The 24022-nt window shown below is 40.8% G+C and overlaps 1 protein-coding gene across 2 annotated transcripts in view; it reads left to right on the forward strand.

The window, feature by feature from the left end:
* trabd2b (TraB domain containing 2B) overlaps window positions 1-23429 on the forward strand; it is a 52774-nt gene extending 29345 nt beyond the window's left edge. Inside the window, exons 3-7 of one of the 2 annotated variants that reach the window (XM_058074208.2) lie at window positions 9081-9227; window positions 10695-10869; window positions 19076-19172; window positions 22386-22643; window positions 22747-23429. In XM_058074208.2, coding sequence (XP_057930191.2) covers window positions 9081-9227; window positions 10695-10869; window positions 19076-19172; window positions 22386-22643; window positions 22747-22981 — 912 coding nt within the window. In that variant the 3' untranslated portion in view covers window positions 22982-23429. The remainder of the gene's footprint in view (window positions 1-9080; window positions 9228-10694; window positions 10870-19075; window positions 19173-22385; window positions 22644-22746) is intronic. The other variant, XM_078789881.1, reaches the window with a different exon arrangement.
* The last annotated feature ends 593 nt before the right edge of the window (window positions 23430-24022 follow it).

A 24022-nucleotide genomic window follows, 5' to 3' on the forward strand; every position in this document is an offset into this window, starting at 1 on the left:
GGTGGTTAGGGGGGTGGGACTAGATAAGTCTTGACTTCTTCCCATTCCCTTTCGAATTTGTGTTATTTGTGTTGATTTATGTTTGGTTTGTTGTGCTTTGGATGATGTTCGAAATAAAGAAAAAAAAAACAAAAACAAACTATATTTGTTAAACTCCATCAATAATTGTGAGTGCATGAGAAAGTGGAAAGGAAAACGTAGCTCTCATTGAGCACATGGTCACTTAAAAGTAGACTGCAAATAGCAGTAAGCAGCAACATTCATATTGCTGATTACATGAGCTTTTATGAGATTTCATGAGTTTTTTGTTAACAATAGTACAGTAAAACAATTCACTTGCTGACGCTGACCACCCTTTGCAATAATTATGACATCTGCATTGTGTGCCTGTAGTTCTGGTTATTAGAACTAATATCCTGGTTTGGGTGTCCATGCATTTTGCTTGTGTATTGAAAATGGAAAATACTGTACTGTAAGTACTGTATATCATCACTTTTATACTGTTACTAGTAGCTCCAAAGTGCTTTAAGTGTGTGGAAATGTGGTGGGGAGACAGTCATCCTACAGACAATGGAATGGGAAAAAAATCTACTAAGGTCAGGGGTCAGGCAAGGTTCATGTGTGTACATGTGGGTTCTTTCCACACACACAAAGCTAATAATAGCTGTCGTTGTTCCCATACAAACAAAGACCTTGTGGTCACCATACTGTAACTGGCCTAATTCTGGAAACTTTTCTGTTAACGTCCACAAGAGTTATCAGTGATGGAGCACCACTACTGTCTGCTGCAACATTCCTCAGCATCCGTGTGGTCCCTCTGATGATTTGTGGTGCGTTTAAAGGCCACAATCCTGTGATGTGCTGACGGAGGGACCACAAAACCGCCCGAGTCTGCCCTTTGAGCCCCTGTGGGCTCTGCATGCGCTGGCGCACACACAAGCATACACATGAACAGATGTGAGATGTGCCCACATGCTTAAACCCCACACATACACACACACACTCAATACTGATTTATGGCTCTTCCCCAATGGCTGACCCCCTCGATCAGAAGCCTGAGCCGAGCTGTGGTGGCAAACCCAGTGTTTGCCTAAGAAGAGAGCCTGGGTGCTAAAACTATTACAGGGAGTTTTAATCATATTGTATTTCTTCATAGCATGCACTTTCCCTGGAAGGCTGCAGGGCTGCCATATCTTGGTGTGTTTTTGTGAGAGAAAGAAAGAATGTAGGAAGGCGAGAGGAGACAACGAAAAGGGCCAAGGTTACTTTTAACTGATTCCAAGAGGGCAGTCTATGTCAGTCTTTTCAGTTTCATGTTTTTTGATGCACCTGCCAAGACAAGTGTTGCACTCCTTCATGCATAGTACAGTGTCTCACAAAAGTGGCTCACATTATGCTTATATTTTGCTTTCTCAAAACATTTTTTTTATTCTACTTCTACAACCCAATTCCCTATAGGTCTAGTGTTTCTTTCGTGCATGGAAGTTCTCCGTGCCATCCTTGTTTTTCCGCAGGCGGAATATGGTTGCATGAAATTGAACATTTCTGCGCTGATTTGCCGTGAAATGTGTATGCTTGTGTGGGATTACGCCGCCTTAGCTTCAGCGCTGAGTCAAATAAGGGCCGAGGGGGCAAGCCCAGTCCTCCTGTTGCTCTTTACAAGACAAAGTTTTGGTTGAAAAAATTAAGTACAAGTTTTTTTTTCCAACAACATGCATGTGCATTAACATATATTAAATTCTCACTACCCTCGACACATGGCAGACCTGGACAATCTAATACAACAACAATAGCAACAATGTGACAATAATTTTGGAAGAATCAAATGATCAACAAAAAGCATTGTTGGCAAGGAGTGGATTCCAAGAGTTACCACAGAGAAAATATCATGGCGACAGGGCTTTGAGAACTATTGAAAGATGTGGCGGCATGTTTAGTTTTGGAGGATGGAGGAGCTTTGGGAGGATGAAGATGGCTGATGGTGGAGGTCACAGCTGCCCAGATGTGCTCCAGACTTGACAGAGAAGGGCGGGGGTGTAGACGAAGACAGGGTGGAACCTCCCATCGCTCATTTGTTAACTGTTAAATATATACATTTATTCTCAATGACACACCATGCTCTTGTCTTTTTTTCAAATGACACAAAAGTAGTAGGCCTGTCACAATGACAAATTTTGTTGGATGACAAATGTGTTGTTTTTTGGGTGGTTTTTCGTTGTGGATTTAATTTCATATTGACTAATTTAGTTATTTTATTTACTTATTATTGAAGTATTTCTATTCTGTTCAATTTGCATGTCACAGAATCCCATTCGTTTGGGCAACTATTTCCTTTTGTAAGTACCACTTGGGGTATACTAAGTGTGTAAGCATGACAGGAAGCAGAACTGGAGGTAGCAGAGATGAGGATGCTGAGGTTCTCATTGGGCGTGACCAGGATGGATTACATTACATGTTAGAGACCTTGGAGATAAAGTCAGAGAGGCCAGACTGAGATGGTTGGGACATGTCCAGAGGAGAGATAGTGAATATATTGGTAGAAGGATGCTGCGTTTAGAGCTGCCAGGTAGGAGGCGTGGAGGAAGACCAAAGAGGAGGTTTATGGATGTAGTGAAGGAGGACATGAGGGTAGTTGGTGTGAGAGAGACAGATGCAGAAGACAGGGTTGGATGGAGGAGATTGATTTGCTGTGGCGACCCCTGAAGGGAAAACCCAAAAGAGAAAAAAGAAGAATTAAATGTTGTACCTCCTATTTTTTTTCAATATGTACGGTGCTGCCTCGGTTTTCTTTATTAATTAGTTCCAAAAGGTTAGAAAAAAATGTTCAAAAACCCCAGCCAATTATTCCCATCGGAAGTAATCAAATTAATCTGTCCAGACACCCAAAAATATTAGCGCAAAATACATTTTCTGATAATAATAATACATTTTATTTGTATAGCGCTTTTCAAAATACTCAAAGACACTTTACAGAAGAATGGAGTTGAATAAAAGCAAGTAAACAGAGTAGAAGACACACCAAAATACAACATTCATTCGATAATACACAGTTAAAACATGAGTAAAAGCGGGGCGGGGAACAGCAGTCAGATATAAAAAGTTAGACATTAAAAACAGATTAAAAGAGGTGGGTTTTTTGTTGTTTTTTGAAACTGGGAAGGTCAGGGCAAGCACTGACTGAATGGGGCAAAGAGTTCCAGTAATTTTCCAGTTTTTTGGTAATTTTAGTAATAATAATATTTTTATGTGCTTACTGTATACATCACAATGAAGAGACCATTCTCTGTTGACCAATCAATGGACAGAGCTGTGTCTTCACACTCCCCTTTTTAGGTAAAGACAAATGGTACAGATAACTTTGGTACCCTTAAAAGTTTTTACAATGGAAATGTAAAAACATGAAGTTACAATGGCAAACTGTACTTTATTATGTGTGAAGCCCACATTAAAATGTGTGTTAGTGTCGAGGTGGGTGTTGACATGCATGCATATACACAGAGCTTATTTCTTAAAAGGAGATTTCTTCGGAATTCGTTTGACGCAATTTTGCATGACAATAATACAATAACCCAGGAACAGCCTCCACGGCCGTAAGTTCAGTCACCTGGCCCTTCTAACCATTCCGTGTTCTCACATTTCAGCCGCACCTCTGATGTGGACTTTGCAAAAGGGACAAATCATTCTTTGGGAATTTCTTAAGCCATAAGTCCCGGCAAAGCTGAAGAGAGATAAGAGAGGAGAGTGAGTGGGCCAGAGAGCAAGAGAGGAATGTTTTAAACATATGTTGATATTTCTAGTGGATCCTTTCTCATCTGGTTTAGATAGGATCACACACATCGTGATAGGAGGCGAATAGAGAGGATGGAATTCAAATAAGGAAAAAAGGGTTGTGAAATGTGTCGGGATTAGCAGAGCTTGTATTAAGATCTAAGGACAGATCATGGATGTGGAACTCCAGGTCCAAAACTCCAGAACTTAAAGACTCAAAAGAAGGTCATAATTGGTTAATCAATGTACAGTCATGGACAGAAGTTTTGAGAATGACACAAATATTATCCACAAATTTCCTTCAGTTTTTATAATGGCAATTTGCTCATACTACAAAATGTTGTAAAAAGTGATAAGATGAATGAATTGCCAAATCAAAACATCTTTTAGTTGAAAATGAACTTAATCCCCAAAACACAATTTCCACTGCATTTCAGCCCTGCCACACAAGGACCAGCTGACATCATGCTAGTGATTCTTAACACAGGTGAGAATGCTGACAAGGACAAATGTTGACGATGACTCTATCATTCCGATTGAATGAGAATAACAGACTGGAAGCTTTAAAAGAAGAGCTGTACTTGGAAAGTTGTTTTCCCCACGGTTACCTACAAGGAAACAAGTGCAGTCATTGCTTAGCACAAAAAGGGCTTCGTTAGGAGATAGAGTTAGGACTGTCTTTGAAAGTTGATTCAGCTGCGTCATTGGGGCCCCACCAATGCAGCGCTTGCTCAGGAATGGTAGCTGGCAGGTGTGAGTGCATTTGCACGCACAGTGAGGCGAAGACCTGGTGTCAAGATGGGCAACAAAAAAGTAGACAATTTTGCCCAAGAACAAAGCCATGACTAAAGAATCGTACCATAGCATCCAAGAGCAACTTCTCCCAACCGTTCAAGAACAGTGGAACCAAGGCCACAAGGTTTCTTGTTAAAATGTCAAAACACATTCCAAGGGTGTCCAAAGTACGGACCAAATGCAGCCCACCATGAAAGAGTGCACAATTTTTAACTGGCCCATATCAAAGCCTAAAAATATAATTGACTATGGGCCACGTATAATGCTTAACTGTTTTGTACTTCTGTGTTGCAATCTGTGGGCCATTGGCTCCCTGTATCTCGTGTTTGTTGGGTGCACCACATGGTAGAAATAAAATAAACAAATAAACCTCCATCAAAAATGTGCAAAATTGAGCTGAAGGCACTATATAAAGACACAAAACTTCAATATTGACATTGTTAACAAGTACAATTTTTTTAAACGAAATAATGAAATAATGAAAAAATGTATACAAATATCAAAGTAGTCCCCACGTCCTTTGACTTTTCATTATGCGGCCCGTGCTGGAAAAAATTTGGACACCCCTCACATATGCCATCATCAGAAAAATCATACTGTAAGACTTTCCTCACATATGTACATAATTCTTAACTTAAAATTCAATCAATGCTTTCTTTACTCTTGAAACACCTCATAAACACCATGTTGTATTATTTCCTCAGCAGAAGTCATTTTATAGACACAAGCAGGCCTGACTACGTGTGTTCGCTACACTTTCGACACGTTATAAAAATGTCAATAAGCGTGGCAGCGCATGCATTCGGCTCATGCGTTCTTTGGGGCCAGTTGTGGCAGTGCAACAAGTTGTAAACACTGACAGTAAAACACACCGTGGATGTATTAACACCATATTACAAACCATTAGCAACATTATTAGGATCCATTAAGAGCTTGATGAACTATTTGGTTTTAAGATTTCAATGGGTGGAATTGCATGGTTCTTGTTTTAAGTAGCCTATTTTGATACAAAAAAAAATTGTGGTAATAAAGAATTGACAATGATATATGTGTTTAACAGAAGATCTATACTTACCATGCATTAATAAAATCAATGCTTCAGTGTCATAATCTAAAGGAGCTGACGTGGGTGTTACTGTAGCTTTGAATGCTCGGAAGCCTGTCAACACCGACTGATTCATTGGCTCATAATGGCTACTAGTGTATCATCCAAAGTATGGAAGCATTTTTGAAAGGGCTGAAGATGACTCCGGAAAGTAAAGTGCCGCTTGTGTCAGCAGCGTATTCCATATCACGCGACGACAAGCAACATCACCAGATCGTGATGAAATATTTAAAACAGGTAAGTCTGTTAAAACCTCAAAGTCAAGGTTTATTTATAAAGCACATTTTAGATGCACATTTTAATGCAATAAATTAGGCTGCTAATTGAGAGTTTTGGCAAGTAGTTGTTTTGCAAGCCATGTTGTTCCTATATATTATGTGCATTGTTTTGATTAAGGTAGATTAAGGTACTGTTTTTCCACACTTTATGTTTTATATAGTCAAAATATAAATAAAATAATTTAACTTATGTGCGTTCTAAAATCTGACAAAATGTTGTTCCATTTGGGTAAGCGCTCTTGATTGAGTGTAGACCATTTCCTGCTGACACAGGGACGTAATATTGCACTGGCAGTGATAAACCAATCAGAGAACTACACAAAATACGCACAGCACATATTTTAATGTCCGCCACTCCCCCGGAGCTGTCCAACAACACCGCTACTATCTTCCTGTGAAAAGCTAAGTGAAGTGAATTGAGAGCTTGCTAGCATTCTAGGAGTACCAAAGTAACGTTGTGCCCGGCGACCACGGACTACCTAACAACACCAGACACCACACACACCACAAGTTGAATGGACTATCTGACGATGACAGACTCCGACAATGTATTGTTTGAGTGTATTTTTAAAGATTCTCAAATTCTAGAACTTTACTGTGAAGGGACCAGCTCTGAGCTTTTTTTTGTGATGTTCAGGGGCGGCAGGAAGGCCGGGTGACTTGCGCAGCAGCGGTCCTGCCAAGTCAAACTGAAGGGTTTATTTGTGAGAGCGGAGGCAACACCCAGCCAAGCCCCCTGTCACTCCTATTCATTTTTATTCAATTTCAGTGCTTGGGGAGTGGAGCAAAGACACATCGGCCATCAAAAGCCTCAGAGGTGTGGAAATAGAATGGAAGGAAAATAAAACAAGGCTTTTCTGCGGAAGCTGGAAGCAGCAGGCCTTTGCCACTGGGATTGTCATAATGGTAATCCCTGGATTTCCTATGCTAAAACGGGAGGTCCAGCAAGACAAAGAACCCAAAATGAGAACTCAATTTGGGGTGGGCAATGTGAACATGCTGGTGGGTGTCTTTGGGAGTGAGCATGTGTTGGCATTATCAGGGACAAAGACGTTGGAAGGAGGCAATGACGCAACGCCAGATGAGATGAGCTGAATGTGCTGCTTACCTTTAAACAAGAGAGTCAAGTCCACATGCTGGAAGGCGCCAAGAGGCTGTAAAAGTCTTCTGGCGCAGGGAGATGTTAGACTGTTGCCTTGAAAAGCTCCTGACAGATTACACGCTTTCCTGGGAGAGAAGAAACCCAAGAGGAGACAACAGGGGCGCTATCATGTGAGACGACTTTGATGGGGTCTTGTGTGACACCATCTCTTCCCCTAGTTAATGCATTCAAGGTGATCCTCTTCTTCTGCTGCCACAGTGAGATACTACAGTAATGGAGAGGAGGCCGTTTAATAGCTTATTTTATGGGCCTACACTGTGGTCATGAAGGGAAAGTACTCTCTGCTGGGAAAACGGTACACAATATCTCCTATTCTCGGGCTGCCCTGGATGTTATTTCAACTCCGGTCCCGCAGTCCCCGCAGGGTGCTGTGAACCCAATCCCGTCTCGCCATCCAGCCCCAGAGGGATCCATCGGTGCGTGTCTTCAGGGTCAGGGGTCCAGCAAAAAAAAAGCCTTTTCAAGATGAAACACAAGCGGTTCTCAGTGAGGGAAAAGAGAAGGTGACCGAGGGGGAAACGAACCACCCTGTTTTCTTTATCAGCCTATGATTAAACGACTAGCAGATAAAGATGGAGAGAAAAGACTGTCATTTCGTTTGGTAGGTCCCAGATTGGAGTCGCCACAAACTTTGAATATCCAACAATAAGATCCAACATCAATTGTTGGAAACTCTTGGAAGACTTAAAAATCAGGACCACATTTTTCAGTCACCCTGTCACTCCATCACACAGTCAAGATTGCAAATTGAACAATGAGAACTGCCATTTTTGCAGCAAAACCACATGCTCAACAAAATTGAGGTCAATGCTAAGCCTAACTGTAAAAAGCATGGGATTGTTCCCAGCCAATCAGCACATATGTACTGATATTAAGGGACAAGTTACAATAATTACATTTGCTTGAACTGAAAAACCCAACTTCAACGACCACACCATGCACTACAATGAGTGATTTCATTTAAATATTTGGTTTTCTAGAATTGATTCATTTGCTTGCCATTATTTTGTATGCGAAGAAACTATTCTGCTAGCATCTGTTTCGGTTACAGTCAGACCTTCTGGGATGAATTAATGACTTTAACCAAGGTTTCACTGTATAAATCTTTAGAACCCAATTATGAGATGCCCCATCTTTTTCAAACATGTTCTATTTGGGTCAATACGGTATTTATGAAGCTGATTCCAATATCAGATCTAGTAATTTTACACTGCTGTTCTGTGTGAACAAATTTCAGAGGTAGTATCAGGGTTGATACAGTTCTTGGCCAAGTGTCCAATGGGTGAACAGTATGGTTGTGAAAAGAACATGTAATTTGTGTAAATTATGGCCCAATTCCCCAGCTAAATTGGCTATACAGATGTATCACACATAAGCTGCTATGCGAATGCTGCTATTCGGTCCAAGGAAGCCAACTGAGGTTTGAAGTTATGATTAGATGAGTCATTTGGTATAATCAAGTCTGCAAAGCTGTTTAGGTGCAATGTAGAAGTGTGTGAAATAGCTCCATGTGGGCCTCTTGGTTCCTGTAAGAGAGCTCAGTGGACATCATCAGCTGCCACAGCCCACATGTCAGACCAATCAGATGTGGCGTGGCGCTGTAGGAGGGGGGCAGGAGGGAGTAACCTTCGATTTGAACCATGGAGTGGAGTCACTGCACCGGCTGCTTGCAGTAAATTCTTTCTAAAGAGAGTTTACTTTTGGTATTAATGGCCGCTGTAGATTTACAGCCCCCCGGTGGAAGACAAAAAGGGTTTTAAGAACTCACGCCAAACTTTCTCCAGCCTTCACAAGAAAGTCTGAACGTGTATTTTGTGGTATGCTTTACCTGCAATTGACCTCACTGGAGGGATCTACCACAAAGAAAGTACCTCGGACATTGGCTGTGCTGATGCAGAGCAGAAATGCCAAACCACAAAATGAAGATGATGCATCATTGCATGTGTATAACCATTGTTCCCTCTTCTTGCAGGTGCTGTTTGCCTTGAACCAAACACTGTTACAGCACGAGGGTGTCCGAGCAGGCAGTCTGCAGGGCTCCTACACCACCGAGGACCTCATCAGCCACTACAACTGCGGGGACCTCAGCTCCATCATCTTTAACCATGACACATCGCAGGTTTGCACATGAAGGCTACTACTACAATAATTTTTATTTTTCTGCACAAAATAAGATGAAAAATAAATAAACAAATCAAGAATAAAGAAAATCAATCAATCAGTAATAAATAAATATAATAATAATAATAAAATGGCAAATAATAAAAACTTAAGAAACCACATATACTAGTTGGTGGGTAGACAATTTTTTTTCCAGATTAAAATGAACAAAGCATTATTAGAGCCCTGTAGACATGACAAAACACGACTACAGTCACATTTATACTTTTTTTTATTTACAACATATTGCGCAACTGCAGGGTCTTGAGACACATGCTAACTCGCAAACTAGAGAGCTAGAGACCTAAATGGTAGCCTTCAAGTTATTTCCTTTAAACTTAAATAGCCAAAAACTTACCACTTCCACATGGATAGGGAGGATAACTATTAACTTATTTAACCTTTAACATGAACATTAATCAAACGTAATAATTTTTTCTGGGTACATGATACCATACAGCATCCATATCAAACTTGCGCGGGCCGCACTAACATTAAACTTTCATATCAAGGTGGGGGCCTCAAACTAGTGTCCTGCGGGCCACATTTGGCCCGCGGGCTGCGTGTTTGAGACCCCTGATGTAATGTATTCCTTTCAAATTCGATTCCGTAATTGAACCGAATCCAGCCTGCATAACCAGCTCCAACTCCTTAGTCATGTAAACCAACGATAGAAGCTTTTTAACCAGCATGATGTCACACAATCTCGACAACTCAACACCACAAATACAGACACTACAAATCAGTTTCCCTCGCTGATCGTTTATAGTGTCATTAAACCTGACATACAATGTAACCCTAACTTTACGTGTTATTCACACCAGAGACCCGCAAGAAAGTGTGTGAGAAAAACTGGCTCTACGTGTCACTTTCCTGGTCTGCGTCCATACGTCTTTCTAACTGAGTCAGCCCCCGGGAGCTTGTTTCACTGCTCCTATCACCTGCAGTTGCCACCAGTCGTGTCTTGCATGCACTCTTTAAATCAGCAACAAATGGGCCGTAATGCCATGACATGTGCAACACATGCTAGAACCATCAGACGTACATGTGTGGTTGTGTGAGCGTAGCGTTAACATTAACACTGAGTTCACATACGTACACTTTTTTTTTTTTAGCGGGTCTTAGCGTCTGGGCTGTGTGTGAGTGACTGGAAGAAAAGCTATGAGGATAAGTTTGTTTGCATGTATATATCTCTAGACCCCAAAGATAGGACGAACAGTGTTTTTACATCAGTGTAGCGCTGGTTTAAAAAAAAAAAAAAGTTGTGATAGTACTCCAAGATAATAGTGATTCAAACCTGGACCGTCCAGGGACTAGAGTGTTGTGATGATTGGTCATTATATGATGCTAATGAGATGCTGATAGACGTAATTCAAATTTTCCATTTCGTTTTGTTCGTTACTCATACATTTTCTTTCCCTCACAGTTGCCTCACTTCATCAACAGCTCTCTACCAGCTCATGACCGCAGCACGGCCCAGCAGATTGACAGCTACTTCCGCCAGGAGCTGATCTACAAGCGCAATGAGCGTATGGCACGCCGCGTGTCCAATCTGCTCCAGAGGAACCCCAACCAGACCTACTTTTTCGCCTTTGGTGCAGGTGAGCCGATTACTTGTTACTTTCCTTTTCACTACACTAGAATGTCTTTCTGCTAAAGCTTGTTTATGGTGAACAATTCATACTGTGTTTGAAAGCATAATTGGAGAAAGAAAGCGGGAAAATAATAATAGCGCACAATGGTTCCCAGACCTCTGGCATGGAAAAGTGTTTTGTTTGTGCATTTCAACACACACACATACACACACATACTTGCACACGCACGCACACTTGCATTTAAAAGTCTCAATTACAGCTAGTTCCCACCTCACAAATGAACCATGAGCTGTTTGTTTCAATTAGCATTCCTGGCTAATGCTGCTAATGTTTCCTGAATTGTGTTCGTCCTAAAGTAAGTGTGTGCGCATGTGCATGTGTGTTACAAAAACACATGTGTGTCTCTACAAACAGGTGGTGGATGCTTTCGAGCGTGTTGGCAACCAACACAGGTTGTGTGTGTGTGTGTGTGTATTACATCAGGGTTTCTCAACTGGTCTCATCCTCTGACCCACATTTTCCCATAGTCATTACGATGTGACCCACTTTTATAAATGTAAAAGCATGATAATTTATTTCAAGATAAAATAGCCTTCAAAACACGTACATGTCTAACAACTAATTTATGCCAAATAAATCTTGTTATGAATGACTTTTTCCTTTGTTCAAATCAAAACGCTTCCTGTCTCACTTGAATTTGGGATGTGGGCCAATGGCTTTAACCAGTGGTGAATTTTTATCCACTATTCAATGCCACACAGCACCAAACAACAGCCCAAGTATCCCATTTTTCCAGAGTAGCACAGAAATTCTGCCTGTTCATACTTTACTTTTTGGGGGTTTAAAGAACGTGTAATAAGTGATGAGAATTTAACCAGACGTGCTTTAGAAAAAAAAAGATCCAGCGGCGCAAACTGTGTACAGTAACATGATTACATAAGATTAACCTTTATGTTTAGTTTTTGTATCATGTCACCTCCCCTTCTAACTTTGTGGGAAACGTTTAGGGAAGGGCCTTATCTGTTCCAGCAAAGTCTATAAATGCATGCATGGATGGGTTTGGTGTGGAAGAGCACCTTTGGGATAAATTAGAACAGAAATTGTGACTGACATGGACTCTCTCAGGTCTCAAACGCTCAGAATTCACACAGACAGACTCCAAAATCTTGCAGAAAGTCTCACCAGAAGAGTGGAAGCTGTCATATCCAACTAAATGTTTACTTCCTGTAGCCATGGAACCCAATGCTTTTGCTGTGGTATGCATGCAAGGGTCCACAACCACGGGTTTGGCAACCAAGCGTTTGGTATGGGGTTACATAGAAAGAATAGAGTTGCAAAAACACAAACGTTAATACAATAGAGCTCATGCACAGCAACTAGTACTATTTGGAGAGGCAAACACTCGGAAAGTGACTACTGGCACATCTGTCCAATCCAGGAGTTTTTCTACAGTGTAATTAAACTATACGACGTGTGGATAAAGTGGCCCAGGTTGGAAATCCATCTTTGTCCCCTTTTGCACACCTACACCTTCCTGACTGGAAGTACCCTTTATGCAGAAAAATGCTATTCTACTTGAACACTTTTACATCTGCATACATTGTTAGAAGTTCTCACCTAAAGCTTCTTAATGCAAATGACAGCGTTGCAAAAAATATCCCAGAAGTGAAAGATGAGAGACGTGTTCATCCATTTATCCATCCTATTGTTGTTTCTGGAAACAATCTCTGCTATACCTCAGGCAGTGAGCTCATTAGCATTAAAGCTACAGACCAGTGGGTAAAAGAAATTTCAAATGGTCTCCAGTATCAAGGCTCACACTTCCAAAACACTATTGTGGTACCTTTGAGACTTGTGTAAAATTGTGGAAAAATGTGAATATGACTGTATAACTAAAAAAAACAACTTTCCAATGAAAGACATTGAGGGCAAGGCTTTGGTTTTCCTCTGGACTAACGTGACTCACTGTTGTCTCCTCAGGCTGATGGTGGTACAACAGGCTAGGGCGGGTGTTGTTTTGATAGTTTATTACAATAGTTGATGTACTGTACTTTGACAGTTTTGAAGGCACTGGCTGCGGTTGAGTCATGTCAAGGGCGGCAACAGTCATTACTGCCAACTCTCAGACAATGATTTGTGCTGCTTTAAATCTTTAAAAAGAAATGTAAGTAGTAAATCATGCACTAGCGAGCCTCATAATCAGACACAGTCATACAATCCAAAGCCACGCATTTTTTGCTGTTCTCAAGGACTTTGTTGAAATGAGGATACTATTATTAAATATTATTAAAAAAACAAAAAAACAAGGGTCTCAGCAAGAAAGAGTGGGGGTCCTATTTATAATTTTTACCCTTTTGTTTATTAATCACACAAAAATCAATCCACGGTAGTTCAAGACATCCATCTATCGTTTTTCGCTTATCCAAGGTTGAATTGCGGGGGCATCAGCCGAAGCAGAGCCACCTCATCCAGTTCCTCTCGATGTGGAGGAGCAACAGTTCTACTCTGAATTTCTCCTGGATGACAATCCTTCTCACCTCAAAATGAGAATCCACTTTTTTTTTTAAATAATAGGCCATATTCAACCACGAAACGGCGATCATTTATTAATGAATTAATTTTTGAAAAAACGTGATAGAGCAAGGGAGCGACTGCTTTTTTCCCCTTTGAAAAAAGTCTGAAAAAGACAGGTTCTCTTAAAGTTGGGGTCTAGAGCTTTTCTAGACTCTAGGGAGAAAAAAAAGTGTCTCAAAGGTTGTTAGCAAGTTAGCAAACAAAAGGGGAGTTCTAATGCTAATTTTAGGATCACGATGAATGAAAACAGTCATCAGCATATATATATATATATATATATATATATTTAATCCCCCCCATGGCCTTGTGAGGATAATGGATGGATGGATTCATTTTGTCTTTAAAATTATTTGATCCAAAGATGAGTTGTCTCGTATTCAGTGCTGTCTTATATTCAGGTCTTTTTTCTGTCTATGCATTGTTTCTTTATGTCACTACTGTTCACTTTCTCCATTATGTATTGATAAGCAATCAGATGCAACTGGGCAAAAGTATGTTGGTAATCCTAACCTCCAACACCTTAGTCATGCTGGACACTGAATTAACAGCTAGAGCTCGGTGCCTCACGCTCTCCACTCTCATTTAGTTGACCCTGATTCAAGGGCGCAGGGCAGACCGGACGAGTTACACAACCTCCAGCTCATTCTAAGTGAATATCTCCAGAACAACAACACCAACAGCGCATGACACTTGACAAACACAAACACACACATTGTTGTGGTACAATAACAGACCATCATGCCCTTTTCCACCTTGACTTCCAGATTCCTAGCACACACACACATACAGTTCTACACCAGGTTCTCATTTGCCAGCTCTCTGGCTGCCGCTGTTTGGTGCTTATTGAAAACATCCAGTGGAATTTCCTGACGCGGCCACAGCTTTAGACGCCACTTCACACACATACACTATGTTGGCGACGGCAATCATGTGATCCGCAGTTATTGCCAAGAAGAGAGTAGGCTCTCTCCAAAATACACATGTAAGGTTTGTTTGTTTGAGCCACTTTCATTTCCTCTTCTAAGAGATGATTTTTGGGGGGGTGAGAGGCTGTACCATGTGGTCCAATGTGAGGGTGAAGCGAGTCCAAATACTTACATGAAATTGTACAAAAATTACTAAAAAGACAACAAAAACATATCAGGAACTATGTAAACAAGGTTGTCCTATATTTGTCAAAATGGTACCAAATTCTCATGAGGACAAGGTATCGCGGCATCGCTTCTCAGCTCTTTAACTGAGCTTGTTTGCTGTTCTCAGCCTCGCTCCCTGTTTGTCTCTCTACAGTCTGACTTCATCATTCATTCCACTTTGTTTAACTGTCTTGGCTCTCAGGCTGTGTCCACATGTACAAGGGTAAAAAACACAAGTCTGTCTAACTATAGGGCCAAAATAAATGCCAGTCCACATCACAAGTACAGTTAGACAAAGTAACAAAGTAACAGGTGGCTCTATCACCTTAAAGACATTTAAGACATTGGGAAATCTGAAAAAAGCAATTTCCAGGAAGATCTGTCTTTTTTGGGGTGTTTATTCTGCAGAAGACAGTTGAAACAGATAGTTGATAGTCTGCTGCAAGTGCCACCCCCTTCTCAAGGACAGGACAGAAGCATAGTTATTATCAGGACTTTATCAGATGCAAGAACGCATCCCGGGTTAATCAGAACCTGTTGACGTAGAGATGCCGTTGGAGAAACTTGCTTTGGAGACAGAAGGGCTCAAGCCACAAGCAAAGTCACAACACAAGCCACAAGCAAAGTCAAGTCACAACAAAGCATTGTGCGTTCCTCTAGCTAATCAGTCTGACCTTAATGCATATTAGCAAAAATAGTGTATTTCCTCGAATCAATTGACCTAATGCTAAAATATAACATTTCCATCACATGCATAATGGTGGTGGAAAGGGCTAAAGGGCCTCATGTGGATTGATATTCAAGTACAGTTACTTATTAGTGTAGTAGTGGTACTCTTTCCCCAAAATTATTTATTTCTGTACATTTTCTATCCTGGGCATGCTGGAGCCTATGCCAGCTGTCTTCGGGCGCATTTAGACAAACAACCATTCACACTCACATTCATACCTATGGACAATTTGGAGTCACCAATTAACCTAGCAGGTTTTTGGAATGTGGGAGGAAACCGGAGTACCCGGAGAAAACCCACTCATGCACGCGGAGAACATGCAAACTCCACACGGAGATGTCCGGGAATTGAACCCGGGTCTACTAGCTGTGTGGCCTGCACCACTTGTCCACCGTGCAGCCAAATTATTTATTATCTATGTCAATTCAAATATAGTTATCTCCTGGTGTGCTATTGAGGCGCTGCGCCTATGGAGTGTAATGCATTGTCTGGATGCTTATTGCATCAATGTTCAATGAAAAAACATTATTCATAAATTAAACAAAGTTGAAAATTAGCAGTGATGGGCTTATGGGTAAAAGTCCAACATGTAAACCTATAGACATTACATCAGTGTTATCCGTATTGTATTGTCTGTTCTATTTGATACTTTCGCATTATGCACTTCAAAAAATATCATGAAACGATGCAGACATGTGCTCATATAATTGGTAGTCCTTCTGAGAGTCTTAACATTTTATTGAGCAATATTATGGTTCGGTCTTCAAGCCTAGTTTGTGTGTTTAATGTGTGTCTGTGGTTGTGCAGGCTGTAGTGATCTGAAGATACTTTTGTACTGGATAATGGTTCTTTAAAGTGTACTCCCCTCCGCTGGCCACAAATCAAACCCAACAAGAGTAATTTGCGGTTTAATCTTGTCATCTGGTTTTATGACTATTAGAAGGTCAGGATACGCGAGTGTATCATTTTCAACTTAAGATGACTATCAGGAGTTCTTTATGGAGTTTGTCCCGTCAATACAGCTAATTCATATGCTTGCATTATTACCTAATAATAAACATTGCTTCGCCTGGGCCATCATTTTAATGTAGCATACCTTGGCTGCTGGCAGTCTAGTTGGCCCACATTCAATGCTCATTGCTAAGGCACACACTCGCATACCTGCACACTTACTTTTATCTCTTCGCTATCTTGGCAAGCCAGCAACACACTCCAAGACAAAAAATAACCTAAAGAAATGTTTTTAAGGAAGGGAAAATAAATAAGGAACTAATTTTAAACTTCCATGGATAATAAACTGCACTTTTACTAAAGGTTGAACGAGTGTGTGGGGTGTGTGATCAGATAGTTGAACAGCTGCTTCTCATACTCTTCTCATCCCAGCAGCTGAACAGAATACAAAAACAAACAACACCATCCCATCCGCTAAATGTTATCAGCTCTCCTCCACTGGGAGATTATTACATTCTGCAGAAGCAATACGTTGGAATATTTGAACACCATGAGCCCATTGGGCAACAAAGGCTCTATCCTGCAGTGTTTCAAGTGTGTCGTACGGCTATTAGAGCTTTGCAATTGACCAGAACATGAACCAGAACTTTGAATGTCCTTTAGCTTGGTACAAAGAGAGACAGACAGACATTTTGCTGCATGCATAGGAAGTGAAGTCATTATGGAGATGAGGAATGAATGAGGGGATGAAGAAAAGAGATTCTCAGTACATAAACCGGAACCTGGTGTGGTCGAACTGTACCTGTAGACACTCAACAAGCTCCACAATGAGTGGGGGAAAACCAATATACGGATGGAAGAACAACTGCAGATGCTTCCAATTGTGACTTGTTTTTTTCACTCAACACACGTTTCTAATGAATTGGAACATTATGAACAATATGGGATCATTGCAGCATGATTAAAAACCTGCCTCAAGGGATATATTTATAGACTTTAGGAAACACATTTACATACAACATTGAAGTCCACTTGCACAATCTAATAAGAGCCAATACCTAAAGGAGACCAATCTAAGAGACCAATCCAAAAAGCACAATAGAGAAAAGAAGACCATTTTATGCTTTTTTCCACTTTTCTGACGTGTACATGTTGTTAGAATGTTGTATTCTTGTGTTAAACCATGTCAAAGTTTCAGATAATGAGGTTTGTGTATTTGGAAGTGAGCCCTGAAAGAAGTTTGGGATGGCTCTGAGTGCTAGGTTTCAGAGACTCACTGTGATGTCACAGTGAGCCTTGTGAGAAGTCACTGGCTTTATCCAGCTGGTAAATTCCATATATGGGCGTGCCTGGGTACAAGCTGATATTGGCTATACAGTATTATCTAAAAAAAAGGGAACCATAAAATCACCTTAATTCATATGAAACATACTTTATTTACTTTTCAAGAGAACAGACTGCATATCACTTGTGAAACATACTGAGGATGAGATGCCTTCTTTAAGGAGATTTTTGATCTGATACACTGTCTGATGGAGGATCTATGAATTGAATTATTTTGTGTTACTTAGCCTACTGACTGTCACGCACAAACGGGCGAGTGTAGCCCAGCCTTAGCTGTGACAGAACCGTGAGCCTCAAAAACTCACCATAATCCGCAAAGTGTTTGTTCTTCAAAAAAAACTTATGTATTAAATTTAAGCCATCAACATGCTACCCCGCCTGAAGTTTTTTGTGACATTGGTTGCAAGATATTAACTTTTCACAAATGGCATATACATACGTTTCACACAGCAGACATGTTTGTTTGGGTTTATGAAGTAAAGGGGGTGGCGGGCACTACTAAAGACATTTCAGCAGGATACTACTACACTACACACAGCGGTCTCTACAGGCTGCAATAGCATGAAAGGCATTGATCAACATATGTCGATCATATACGAAATTTTCCATGGAAATTGGTCGATAATGATATAATAAAATGGTTGGTGAAATATAGAGTATAGAGAGTAATATAGTATTAAACGTCTGTTTACATGCTTAGAATTGAGACTAAATTTCACATTTGTGACACTTTGGCACAAAAATAGTAACTGTTCTATCTAAAACATCAAAAAGGATGACCTCAATTTAATCACATTATTCTACAAACTCTGCCTTTTCACCTCGAGTCAAAGTTTTAAGTTCATAAGTGGACTCTCCCTTCTCCATTCCCTCCCATAGCAGCCAATCACAGGCCTGTTTAGAAGTTAAGCTTCCAAAAGCAACATCTCTAACATATTCATGATATGATTAAACATGAGAAGCCGACAAAAGTCATGAGAGAGACAGCTGGGTATTTTAATGTGTTGTTAATATGCTGCAGGAGCGTTCTGGTACAGTATGGGATAGCGAGTGTATGAATTCCTGTGTGCATAAACTTGAGGCGTAGTTTGGTGTTATCAGATGATCTGATAAGCTAGAGGCCACATGTTTGATATCATAGTGATGGAATCATATGAGGGAGATGGTGGAAACAGGATGCTGACTCTGATGTTGATCAGATCAGATGATCAGATGAGTGTCAACAACAAGGAAGTAGTAGATGAAGATCTGGCCATGTTATGTTCCACCATGTGCTTGATCGAATAAAGCTAACCAAACGGCAACTCTTGGTCAAAGTCCGGGCCGGGAATAACATCCAACTGTCCAACAAGTTAACTGTCAGCCTCCCCAAAACAGCAGAGTACTGTCACATAAAATAAGAATAATAGTGACAATAGTTTTGTAAAACTGCGGCCACCAGAACAATTTAGTTGACCCGCCTGGCTTTCCCTTCTTTCAGGTCACTTCCTGGGGAACCACAGCGTCCTGGACATTCTCCGACAAGACGGTTATGAGATTGTTCACGTGAGGCCTGATGACCCAGAGCATGGGACACAGTGAGTATATGGAAAACTGAAACAACACTGATGAAAAGTCTATAAAGGCAAGCCCGGTCTGTCTGCTGTCTTGCAGTGTTTAACCTCACTAAATGTATTGAAGTGCAGTGCAAATACTGTCTAAATTGGGCTTTCAAATAAAAATAAAGTTTGGGAATCCTTCGATAATCCTTTGATACTTCATCAATTCACTCCTTCTCTTGCTCCAGAGGCACATGGCCAGCTTTGGTTCTGTCTGTTCTCAGCAGCCACTGGTACGGCCATCCAAACAAACACATGTGCATGCAAAGACTGCAGACTTGTGCACTGTGCCAAGGAGCAGGGGAGACAGTTTGTTTAATGTGCGCTTTCTCGTGAGGTTACGTGTTTACAGCAAAACGCCAAATCATGAAAGTACATGGTAGTTGCTTGTAAAGATAAAGACTTGAATTTATTTTCCAATATTAGCAACAACTGTGTTTACTGCACAGGGGAATAATACAGCAGCATTAAATTGAACAATAAAGTATCAATCATTCATTTCAACAGCAGAAGCATATGTGCCAATGTCAACAATATTAAGCATTATAATATTTTATCATTCTTTAATAAGTTATTGCTTATTTGATATCCAGCATTCATTTATACTGTACATCACAGTAATCCCTTGTTTATTGCAGTTCATGGGTTCCAGACCTGACCATGATCATGAAGTAGGATTCGATATTTATAAATTGAATATTTTTGCACAGTGGACTAGTGGTTTGCATGTAGGCCACACAGTCAGGAGATCTGAAAGATCTTTGTTGAATCTCCGTCTGGCATCTCTATGAGGAGTTTGCATGTTCTCCCCGTGCATGCGTGAGTTTTCTCCGGGTACTCCGGTTTCCTCCCACATTCCAAAAACATGCTAGCTTAATTGGCGACTCCAAATTGTGCATAGGTATGAATATGTGAATGGTTGTTTATGTGCCCAGTGATTGGCTAGCGACCAGTACAGGGTGTACCCAGCCTCTTGCTCGACGTCAGCTGGTATAGGCTCCAGCATGACAGACCCATGACAGTAGTGTGGATAAGCAGTATAGAAAATGGATGGATGGATGAATAATTTCATAGTCAGAGAAAAGAAAAGTGGTTTTAACATTATTTTACATGAAACACGTGAAATTTTTTACATGAAATAACACCCGTATCGTCACCATTACCCTTGTATCACCAAATTTAATAGTCATAATTACAGAAAACATGACATTTAAGACATAAGAGGCATTCTACATCATTCTACATTAGTCAATACGTGTCAGTAATGTCAATTAGCCACCAACAAACAATTATGCTCACATATGAGTCTATATTCAGAATCTGAATTAAGTAGATTGCAAAGTATAGCTCACACAGTATGAGGACTTTGTTCCGGTGGGTTGGTGCAATAGTAAAAAAGTCAAATAAAAAAGTACATGATAAAGACACAAATGCAGCTGTTAATTGGTTCCTGACCCAATAGCAATGAGTGCATTTCCGTAATACAGGATTCAAACTTAATAAATGGAATATTTTCATAGGGCATAGTAAACCTGTTTATGTAAATGTGTAAACCTTACCCTCATTGTTTACAACACATTGCGCAACTCTTATCCTGCAGGTACTTGAGACACTTTTTCTTTTTCGCTTTTTTTCTATCAGTGCATGAGCTATTTATCTCTTGCTACATTTTAAAAAATAATAATTTAAATAGTAACATTTAAACACAGGAAGTGAACAGACTATAGGCAGACACAGAGAAGGGGTATGATTAAATATAAGCTCTACTTCTTCCAACTCTATGTGGAATTCTTGTTGGAAGTGGAAACAAAATGTTCCTCAATGTAAGTTATTAGCATGTTCAAAACAAATAAAACCATGACCATGAAGTAACTAAGGGCTTTGAGTTAAATGGGAGGTAGTCTCCAGGAAACACACTTTGGCATCAAGTAGATCCCTTTTCACATGAGGGGTTGATCACGGCAATAAAACAGCAAAAGGCATTTGAACATGGATGAAAAAAAATCGGCCCCAAACTCTCTAAAATAGATAGTGAAAAACAACCACATTCCTCCATCCAGTGTGGGCTTTTGCAAACCTGTCTGCAAATTCCGGCAGTAATGCTTTCCCCAGTGCAGACCCCTTCTGGTTTAAAAGCTGACAAGTGGGCTGTTGACTGTGGTCATGCTCACACACAATGCAAGGTGACACAATGCACAAAGGGGGAATAAAACACCACACGGATGAATTTATGAAAGCTGTTATCCTCCATTGAGAATGATGCTGTGACTGACAGGCCCAGCAGAGCAGCGCTGGCTTGGGCTCCATGTGGAAGCCCGACCACAGGCCCTGGAGCTATCATCACCCTGACCAAGCCATCAAAAATGCTGCGTGGAGGCCGTAAAAGTAGAAAAACAGCTTGTTGAATACATTACAACACTATGAATGAGAGAGAGAAGGACTGCAGGAAATCCAGACATGTTTATCTTAAATGGCTTTTCAGACACAATACAAATGAGCATGTTTCACGTTAGCATGGTGGATTCATTTGATTTTATGTTGCACTTGTTACTGCTTTTGGTGTGGCATTAAAGGAATAAAACTGGGGCATAACAGGCTGTTTTTTCAAGAGGATCACGTGCAAGCCATATTGAAAGAATAACAAGGGGAGAGAGGAAAGATGAGTAATGGCTGGAAAAGAGAGAAGCATGGCAAATTATTTAATTCTGGGTGGTCTGCTTTTGAGCCAAAGTCAGACCTGATGCAGAAAGAAAGACCACATAAGTTACAACTTCCTCTTAATACAGTGGAACATCTAAGGTCATTTGCAGCAGGGCGAAGGTCGACCTACCATTTGTTTGCCCCATAGGAAATAATGATAATGCAAATAATCTGTTTGGGGTTCAAACTGTCGCAATCATAGAATTATGACATGCACAGCCTTTTTTAATGGTGGTATTAGTGTAAAAAAGACCTTAATCACCGTAACAAGAACAATGTGTCACTGGTCTAGTGATACATGGATGAAGTGTATAAAGTTAACACTGATAGTATAGTGGTTAACTTGGCTGACTTCCATGTAGACAGTGTGGGTTCACTTCACACTCACTGATGGTGTGCAATGGTCCTCATGACCACTTAGAGAGGAACAAGTTGACTATTAATTCTGACCTGAAAACTCAAACTGTCCCTCTATCCTGTTCTCTTCCTCAGCAGTAAACCAGACAACGAGCCAGGCATTGTCACAAGCACGACCCCTCCTACCGGCTGGCTGACCAGTCCATCCGAGATGGAGCTGGAAGAGTCCGGGAACATCCCCGGCATTGGACAAGAGGACCTTCCTCACATGCTGCAGCCTGACAGCCTGAGCCAGCTGGAGGAGTTTGGACGGCACAAGCGTCCTCGCAAAGCTCACCGCGGACACGGCAGGCCCCGACTCTTCAGTGACCTTTGGGTCCGTTTTGGAGACAGGTGAGATTTCTATCTATGACTACTATTTTCCTCAAAAATTGTATATGCCAATACAGAGCATCTCTCAGTAATCGACTAAACCTCTATGTTCCTCTTCCTGCAGCACTGCCTCGCCACCTAATGTGAGGATAATCAACGGTTACGTGACAGTGGAGCCTCCGCTAACCCACTCCCAGCCAAACAAACATGTGGAGGTCCACTCCACAGATAAACACCCACGTCCGGCATCTTCCACGCCACCCAGTCCCACCTCAGCGCAACCGCCTTCAGGCCACAGCTCACTGTCACTGACGTGGGCTTTAGCCTGGCTGCTATCACACATGCTGCTTTCCTCCTAACCTCAAGGCGGCATCATGCCTCCAGACAAAACTAGCAGTAGTGGAATGTACCAAAACAACACAACAAAAGAAAAAAAATAGCACAATGCAGGAATGTTTTTAGTGAAGCTGCCAAGCCCTTCAAAGTGAGTGGACTGCAAATATTATAAGGACTCTAAACCACAGGGAAGAGACACAGCAACACAATGGAGAGATAGCCTATTTAGAACTTGTGTAGTCACGACTATTACAAAGCGTAACACGGTATAGAAGTCTATGATTAACGTTGATATTGAGAATAGAACCTAATAACGACTATGACTCTGTGAAATAACACGGACAGAAACAGTGCTGTTTTATTTTTATTTTTTGTAAATTGTGCATTTTGTCCATAAAGAAATATTGTATATTTATTATGTCTGAATGAAAAAAGGAGTATATTTTCTTGCTTTTTAAGATACATAGAAAAATAAAGAGACTTGGAAATCTGACAATTTCTTCTTTATAAAATGTCTATTCAACTTACAATCTATTTATACATTTCCTATGCCGCTTATCCTCATTCAGGTTTCATGGGCATGCTGGAGCCTATGCCAGCTGTCTTCGGGCGAGAGGCGGGGTACAACCTGGACTGGTCGCCAGCCAATCACAGGGCACATATAGACAAACAACCATTCACACTCACATTCATACCTATGGACAATTTGGAGTCGCCAATTAACCTAGCATGATTTTGGAATGTGGGAGGAAACTGGAGTACCCGGAGAAAACTACGCACGGGGAAAAATGCAAACTTCATACAGAGTCCAGCGGAGAATGGAACCCAGGTCGGTCACCGTGTGGCCACAACTTACAATATATACAGAAATTAAAGATGTTCCTGTTTGATATAAAACAAGAGATTTGACATAACAGCAGATTTTGTGGTTTGCAAGCTGAATTCATCATTGCATAAGGTACAGTGTATATTATGTATATAGGTATGCAATGTTGGTAGTCAAATTCCCGCATTCATTCAGCAGAGCATAAAAATATCTTGCATTTGAGTTGTTTGTAAAAGCA

Source organism: Doryrhamphus excisus, linkage group LG4 (assembly GCF_037039965.1).
Source record: "Doryrhamphus excisus strain RoL-2023G ecotype Guam linkage group LG4, RoL_Dexc_Guam_v1.1, whole genome shotgun sequence".
Lineage (NCBI taxonomy): Eukaryota > Metazoa > Chordata > Actinopteri > Syngnathiformes > Syngnathidae > Doryrhamphus > Doryrhamphus excisus.